The following is an 8,953-nucleotide window of genomic DNA, read 5'->3' as shown; positions in this document are numbered from 1 at the left end:
TCATTGCAAGGACAAGGTCTGACTTTTCCAGGGTATAACATATAACACCATCCAATCCTGGTAAAATCAATCCTTTCAATGCAGCTATGGGTTTAAATAGGTTAACCCAAAATTAATTATAATATATAAAATTTTCATGGAAAAGGATACACTTTCTGCTATATCACAAAAAAAATACAAGTATGCCATATTTATACAGCCAGATACAGCCCATCGAATTGATTATGCTCTCATTCAAAGAACAGGCATATTTTCCTTATCAATAGCTTTTTCAAAACTAAAAGGTTGTAGTTTGTCTTTCTTTATGTCAGTACTAGCATCATCAACATTAGGGTTATTTAGTACTAAATTAATACTCTTGTTGGATAAAGGTCTGCGCTGCTTATTGACAGTGTCATATTTTATTGAGCTTTTCATTTCACTTGATTCGTTATCCACATATGGCTTGAATAAAGCTTGTTTCAACAAAGCGTTTTTGTTTTTATTAGATGCATTACTTTTCCGGTTTCGTAACTTTTTCACATTTTTATCTTTGATAAGTGGAGACAATTCACTATTTGTTTTGGAAGATATCGGTGACTCGATTTCGCCAATGCCCTTTGGAATATCATCTTCCAAGTATTGTGCATCCATTTCTGGTGTAAGATTTTCATTGCTGATGTCTTCACTTGTGTCATTTTGCTTTTCGCTGATTCTTATGGCTGACAGTTTCTCAGTAACACTGGAGAGAGGAGAATCTTCAAAGCCAAGATTGTCCATCTTAAACCTAAAATGGATAAAAATAGAAATTCAAGGTTTTGTTTTTGAATACAAAGAGTGATAATGTTTGCTTATTCATCAATTTTAATTTACAAGTTTTTAATATTGCTTCTTGGATCAAAAGTCACAGCCCTCAATTTTGCCCATTTTTTGCTATTTTTAGCCTACTTTTGAAGAGCTGTAACTTTTGCTCTAAAAAAGCTATGAAAGACTTGAAAACATATCTGAAATCAGTGAAGTTCCAAGTTTCAGAAAAATATAAATCAAAATATTTTCTCAAGAGTAATGTATGAAAGGTTGCAGACTGTCAATTTTTTTGGAACAGACTTAAGATACAAATTTTTATCAGCAAACTACAATCAGTCACGAAAGGGAAATTCACCGGGGTGTTTTGAAACCACAATCGATTTGTAAACGCTCTAAAGTAGGCTGGAAGGGTAGAGTTTTAACTCTGAGTTTTAACGCTAGACTTAAGACTTATGACCTTAGGATCTGAGGATCCAAAAGTTCAAAAATGGTCCAGTAGGGCTTGAAATATAGCCTAGAAACCAATAAATCCCTCCCAGATCGAAATAGTCGATAAAATTAAGTTGAAGGCCTGAAATTGACATTCTCGCTCGAACTTCAATTTTCGAAAAATGGTAAATTAGCCAAAAGTCCCAATATATTATGGCACTGATTGTAGTTATTAAAGGGTATTTATGTGTCATGTGTTGAGTGTCAGACATAGTTGGAATACATGCTTTTTTATAAGAATAGTGTACTTTGGATGAGGGTCAAGTATTCTTAAGAAATTGCCAAAATTGAGGGTGAAATATTCTTACAGCATCACATTACTTTTATTAGACTTTTATACAAACTGATACAAACACAAAAAATGATCAATTCGAGAGTTTGAGACTTTAGTGTGCACATTGGTAGCTAAAATTATATATTTCTGCCTTTAAAGTTTCAAATCAAGCCTATCAAAAACCCAATTTTTTCTGTTAAAATCAAATACAAAAGGACTGTATTCTTACTCTATCAAAATCTGTTAAACCCTAGAGGTATTTCAGGGCTTGAAATAGCGGTCGGACATCGGACATTGTCCGACCCAAATAGCTCCTTGTCCGACCAAAAAATCATAATTTTCAAGCTAAAGCAACACTGATCGGACATATTGTCCGACCCAATTGAAATCTTTATTTTGAGCCTTGGTATTCTTACAATTTGGCCAATTTTCACCTTGGTATTATTATACCTTAAGGGTATCGTCTGAAATCTGCCAAATCTAAATTCCCGCAAATTTTCACAATTTTCCCCCGATATCAATGTTTCATCCTAATTTCGGATTTTAAAATCCGCCATTTGCCAAATCAAATTCTTGCCAAAATTAGATTTTTCCCTGATTCGCCAAATTAAATTCCTTACGAAAAGACTTTTTCAGCCATCCCGCAAAAATTTCTTCCCTTAAGGTAGAAGATATTCTGGTTTGATTAAAGAAAACAATTTAAGTTGCTTTCATACTCAAAGTTTCATGCCATCCAGGATGGCAATCTTCAGTGAAATAAACTTTTTATAAAAATCTTTCAAATGATTTTTATTTTGAAAGACCCCATCCGATTTAGGACCACTCACGGTATACCGTCAACTGCTCTAACTTGGGACGATTGGTCAAAACATGGGACTGTTGATATCTGGCCTGTATTTTCACTTACTGTTAAATCTCTTTGACAATAAATTTGTTTTGATAACTCCACTGAACTCCACTAAGCTTATCAATCATACTTTCTGTCATAATACTGTCAACTGCTCTAACTTGGGACTATTTGACAAAACATGGGATGGCAATTCGGCCACCATTTCACCAAACCTCCAAAGTCATTTGATTTGAGTTAAGGAACGACGAAAAATACACAATTTCTCTTTTGATTTTACAGTAAGTGAAAATACAGACCAGATATGCAACAGTCACATTTTTGGACCAATCGTCCCAAGTTAGAGCAGTTAACGGTATGTAACAATAACTTTCACTGATAGCATGCCCTTTTTAACTTTCAAAATGACTGGATGCCGATAGTAGAGAATCATTATCTTTTAATACGCTGTTCATTAACTCCAAATCAAATGACTTTGGAGGTTCGGTGAAATGGTGGCCAAATAGCCATCCCATGTTTTGTCAGATAGTCTCAAGTTAGAGCAGTTGATGGTAAGCCATTTGTGGCACACTATTTTCCAGAAGATATTCTTAAAAAAAAGGTGTCTATGGCCTTTTCTGTCACTCTAAGGCTCTTCAAAACATGAATGAAAAATATGCCAATTGTTTGTGATAAAAAGAAACACACAAAACAATTTCACAGTGGCCTGCAAAATCTTAACCCTTTTTGACAATGCATTTTTCTAACATTATTGAATGATTTTTGAAGGAATTGCTTGTTTATTTTCCTTTATATATTATACCGGGTGTGCCACCCCACAAAAAGGTTTCTCTCTTTAACCCAGACTAATTAATCGAACAGTTCGATAACCGAACTAATCGAACTTTGTCAAACTTAATCGAACGACAAAAGTTCGATTAAATTCTTTAATCAAACTTTTCAAAAGTCGCTAAAATTGTGAGTATTCGATTAAGTTCGACAAAACATATTAAAGTTCGACAAAGTTTGACAATGAGAAATTTTCGACAAATTCGACAAAAAACACCGTTCGATAAAGTTCGACAACAAGAAAGGTTCGACAAATTCGACAAAAAACTCCGTTCGAAAAAGTTCGACAACTTTGAAAAAAGGTCTATGCTCTAATGGAGTGATCCAATTTATTTTAATTGCAATCAAACTCATCGAACATAATATATGTAGTCCAGCAGAAAAACAATGATAAAACCATGCATGATTATTACAATATGCATGATACAGTAATTATGCATGGCTCTATCATTGTTTTTATGGCTGGACTACATAATTATTCAATAGGACGTCCTCTTTGAAAAAAGGTCTATCGTAATCAAACGAAATCGAATGTAATTGACAATCAATCAAAGCAATCGAACATAGTCAACTATCAATTGAACCAATCTAACCTTACTCGAACACAATCGAATATTACCCAGGATTACGATTGAGATTCGATTACGTTCGACAATCAAATCACAATTATTCGATCGCGTTCGATTACGTTCAATTGCGATTTTTGTTCGAAGTTGTTCGATTGACACCGTCTGGACAACAAAAAATGACCTCCTTTGGGTATATACTAACCGTGGACGGCCCCTGGGGGTCCCGGGGTCCGATTGGTGCCCACTGGTCAGGGGGATGTGAGGGTGGGAGTCCTCAAAGCGTCGTCAAAAGCCGGCAAAAATTGAAAATTGGCAAAAATTGGGAAAAATGACCTCATTTGGGTACCATCGTGGACGGCCCCTGGGGGTCTCGACCGGGGTTCCGGGGAGTTGATTTCAGTAATCGAACTTAATCGAACTTTGTATTTTGAGAAATTTGTGAGTATTCGATTAAAGTTTGACAACCGAACTTAGTCGAACATTAATCGGCCAACAAAGTTCGATTAAGTTCGACAAAGTTCGATTAAAAATACCGTTCGATTGGTTCGATTAATTTACGTCTGGTTTAACACTAATTTTCTTGAAATCTAAAAATTTCCAAAGAACAATTCCTACCATGAGATTGGGTAACTTGCATCAGTGGAGGCTAACATGCATAGCCCTCAAATGAAAGACCTGGCTGGTCATTAAAATACAACTATGCAGCTCCGCGCGCAGCTCTACTCTACCATTTTTGTTTTGATTTAACTTTGTATTTTAATGAGGCGGCAATCACAAATATCTTCGTTTCGCGTCACCCGACCGACTCTTGAAAATTGAGTAAAATTGAGTCGGTGAGTCGGTAAATTTGTCGGGATTTTTCTGTCAATGACTTTTCCTTCGTTCAAAAATTTTATTATTGCCGATTTTTTGCGAGCGATTTCTAGCGCATTCGCAGCATTTTGACTTTGTTTATCATTACATGTGCCATTTTGGGGTCGGAGGTCACAGTGTTCAAAGGTCATAATTTTAAACCACCCATTACACGCGATTGTTTTGGCTATGGCTGGCAGTTTTCTCCAAGAATGCACTCTAAAAATGGATGGAAAAATGGAAACCCGAAAATTTTTACGACCGACCGACCGACTCACTTTCTAGACCCAACGAGGGCGCGAAATGAAGATATTTGTGATTGCCGCCTGACCAGCCAGGTCTTTCATTTGAGGGCTATGTATGTTAGCCTCCACTGATGCAAGTTACCCAATCTCACGGTATTTCATTGGAAAGAAGAAAGATAAACTTACATTTTGACAAATCATTTATCAAATTCGATTCATTAGATCAAAAGTTAGCTAAGGCTCAATTGAATAAAAAAGTGCTTGAAAACGTTAAAAAATTGACCTAGTATCTACCTAGTAGCAGTATCAGTTAAATAACTATACTATGAGCATTACCTCATTTTGGGAGTGCCAGGCTCAGGTATAGAAAAAACAGGTGTTCGCTCGTATCCAGAGGGAGGTGAACGTGGATCTTCTATTTGATCGCGAAAAACAAGAGGAGTTCGTTTTACATCATCAATTGCAGGAGACCTTGGATCGTCACTCGTTGAGGATACCAAATTGCCGTATTTTTCAAAGTGTGGAGTTGCAATTTCAAGACTTTCATCTTCCTCTTTAGCTACATAAGCACCCATTCTGATTATCATAAACAAGTTACAAAATGCAAGAAATCAACTTGTGTGTCACCTGGTCACTGCTGCCGCGATAATACAAACTTTTTGTGCAATGTTTTGAATTTGAGTTTGAATTTCCTCCAGCAAAAATTTGACCAATCAGATTTTTGCGGCTAAAAATAAGCCAATCAGAATTCGCGATTAAAAGTCGTTGACTAGCCTATAGACTTTTAACCTCCAAGCAGCTCTTCGTGCTCCACGCATTCCACGCATGCGCTCTAAAGGGAATGGTTCTGCAAGAAGACCTGCGAAGGTTCTCGGGTTTTCTTTGATGGCCGACACTCTGAAATTTCAGAGTACTTTTCACGATTCAATCTGATTCAATCGCAGCATTCGCATAAAATTTATCGATTTGCTCCGGCCGTCTTTGGATGCGTGGGCTAAAAAAAACCGATTCTACTGCGACCGTGGCTTTCTTGCTCCGAACCAAATCCAAGATGGCGCCTGAAATTCACGTTTTGGCTCTTGGTCAATGTTTTGATTTTTTTATGGCTTTTGAGACTTATGAAGGAAAATTCAATGTTTCAAATGTTGTTTATTCATTTTAGTGTAGCTCTGACATACACCCACAGAAATGGCTGCTCATACTTATTGACCTAAAAGCTTTGAAAGACTGTTTTGAAAGGTGTATTGATTGTACACTGATTTTGCTTGGATGTTTTCTCATTTTTGTTCAAGATGAAGGCTCAAACATCAACCAAATTATTACAGGTATGTTCTCTTATGTAATGATTACTTTTCTCTTGCTATCTGCTTGATTATTAGGAGGAATGAAGCATTTTATCAGAATAATTATAACTTAACGTGTGCGAAATGTCTGTCGTCTGTCAGGCATTCAACCGACAAAAAATTGATTCAAACACCAAGAGGTTGACTAGTTTAAGCTCTATATATGTATTGTTGGATATTTGGATAGAGTATTGGTGAAATTTTATGGGAATTTTATGTTTGTTGAGCTTTTTTAAGCGGTTTCGATGATCAGTTTTTTGGGTTGCATACTTTTTGCAATCAGACTTCAAAAACCTTTCATGAGAACTGTTTAATAGATTTGGAAGATAAACAAAAACCAATTCTAAGTTCTGGAAAGTATTTTCTGGCTTGAAAAGGTTTTAAAACTCCAAATTAAATGATACTGTTTATGATTTTGTAGCCATGATATGTTCAGGTGGTCAAAGGGCATTCCAGCAGCAAAAAAGTTAGTATTTTTGACAGCTGAAGATTCAGATTGTTCCATGTACAATTGCCTGTTATCATTTGAAAAAATTCTTGGAAAATATTCAATATTTCAAAAGATACAGAGGTTTTTGCTACTTAGTTCTTACAAAAAATTGTTTCCTATAAAATGATAAATGAATCTTGAAAACTGCGTGCCAATCGGATACCGGTATCCTGGTCACGTGTCATAGTTTTTCCCAGACCCCGCCGAACGCGGTTTTGTAAAATTTCGCTGGAGAAACTTTTCAGATCATCATATGCCTTAGCAATGGAGATCGGTTATGAGATTAATAGACTTTCGAATAAATGTAGGCTTATCATGACGTCAGAATCAAAACAAATATGGCGGATTTTTTCGAAAGTGAAAGTCAAAATTGATGGGAAATCTGCATCGCTGTATGTTGGTAAAAAACCATAGTCATGCAAGTTTGCGTTTTACAGGCAGATATTGTCTGAAATGTTCATTTCTCTGGGAAAAGAAAATCCTTGTGATAGCAAACAATCATTATATACAAAGGAATTTTGAAAAATTCAAGAAAAAGAGAAAAGTAAGGAAAATACTTTTTGAATCTTGAATCTTGAATCGTCCTCTTTGTTGACAGTGTTACATCAACAAGCACCTTCTTCCGCTAAATCACGTATAAGGTGCAAGACATTTGTTTCTTTTTTTTTGTTTACAATGTTTCTTTTAGTTTTTCCTCTTTGTCTCTTTTTTCTATTTGGAGATTTAGAAATTGATTTGTTTGTCTAATGATGTTTAAGATTGTCCGTTTCCTTCAAGCATGCTACTGTAGGGTGGTCAGGCCAAAATTTTCCCCACAATTTTTAGAAACCAAACTAATTTTATTTAAAAGTCCTTACCTTTGTGAGAAAAACGAGGGGTCATTTATTAGAATTGGTTAAGTATTCCCAAAGTTATTCCATTTTCAAAACACAAAAAAATCACCTTTTCAAAGAATCGCCTCCTTACACCACGCCAGCAAGAAATGATTTTCGAAAAGACCAAAATCGCGCCAAAAATGGCGGATGAAATCTAGTCTTCCGTGTGGCGGGGTATGGGGAGTTTTGCTGGTGCGGTCTGAAAATCGGCCCGATGACTGTTAAACTTTAGCTTATCGCTAATGAGCTGGAAATGATAGCTAAAAACAAATTTCACCACTAGAAAGCTAAAACCCTCAGCTTTCAGATGGTGTATGCTGCTTAAAAGAAAAAATCCACAATCTTGTTAAAAAATTGCAATTTCTTCTTATTTTTCAAAATCCAGACGGCCTGTAGATTTTCAAATAAAGCACTTTGTGATAGATTGTAGCCTAATCTTACCCTGGGTTTACTAAAAAAACCGCGATTGAAAAGATGAACCAGCTCAATAGCGACAGCCATTTGTTTCAATGTGGGTCGAGAATTTTCCAGTGCCGTGGTCAGCGCTAAATCGCGTTTTCACCTTGACATCCAAAAACATGAATATCTTTGGAAAGAAAATAGATACCTGGATGCAGTTTTTTTTACTTGTTTCCTTGATAATTCCTGATTGATTTAAAAAAAGAATGAACAGATTTGGATGATTTAAAGGTAAGTACTAATGCATTGAAGCTCATTTTTGTAAATTCTTCCTCGTTCCGCGCAAAAAATCCCGACGAGTGCGCACCCTAGCTATTGTCAATTCGGCAGGAGCTGTTGTACTTCTACATGCTATCATGTGTTCAGTGCTTTCTTTCTCCTCACATAGCCTGCATGTTCTCTTCCTTCCAAAGTTACTACCAATATCAATCATTTCAAGCCTCCTTCTCATTGTTTCACTAGCTTCCTTTAATCCCATTTTATTTAGATAACTTTTTCTTTCAAACCTTTGTCCACTTTGATGCCTCATCTTTCTCATTTCTTTCTCATCCAACTCCCTTCAGTTAGGAACATTTGGCGAGTTCCTGTACGCGGGCGCAATCAAAAAAATCATAACCACACTCATGAAAAAATTGTGTTTGTGTCTTTTTTTACCGTTTTTTGCCTAGATGATATACCGTAAGTTGGTCTAATATCGACATCCCTCGTCTAATTCCGACACCCTTTTTTAGAGACAGGAATAATATGAAAGCTTGAATCACTGATTGAAAAAGAATAATCCCTCTCTGACCATTAAGCAAAGAAAAACAGTTTCAACCTTTCTATCAATTTCAGCTGATAAAAAGGGTGTCGAAATTAGAGGAGGGATGTCGACATTAGACCAAGTTACTGTAGCA

At 36.1% G+C, this 8,953-nt stretch overlaps 1 protein-coding gene across 1 annotated transcript; it reads right to left on the bottom strand.

The window, feature by feature from the left end:
- LOC136816667 (uncharacterized) lies at window positions 1-5,568 on the bottom strand (the record flags this gene model as incomplete). Its single annotated transcript, XM_067072994.1, is given in 2 exon segments — window positions 1-766; window positions 5,227-5,568. Coding segments are annotated over 2 exon segments (783 nt in total). The 5' UTR covers window positions 5,478-5,568.
- Between the last annotated feature and the right edge of the window lie 3,385 nt (window positions 5,569-8,953).

The sequence above is a fragment of the Clytia hemisphaerica genome, unplaced genomic scaffold (genome assembly GCF_902728285.1).
Source record: "Clytia hemisphaerica strain Z4C2 unplaced genomic scaffold, Clytia hemisphaerica genome assembly, whole genome shotgun sequence".
Taxonomy (NCBI): Eukaryota; Metazoa; Cnidaria; class Hydrozoa; order Leptothecata; family Clytiidae; genus Clytia; species Clytia hemisphaerica.
Note: the sequence above shows the minus strand (reverse complement) of the source record. Positions and strands in the feature narration are given on the sequence as shown.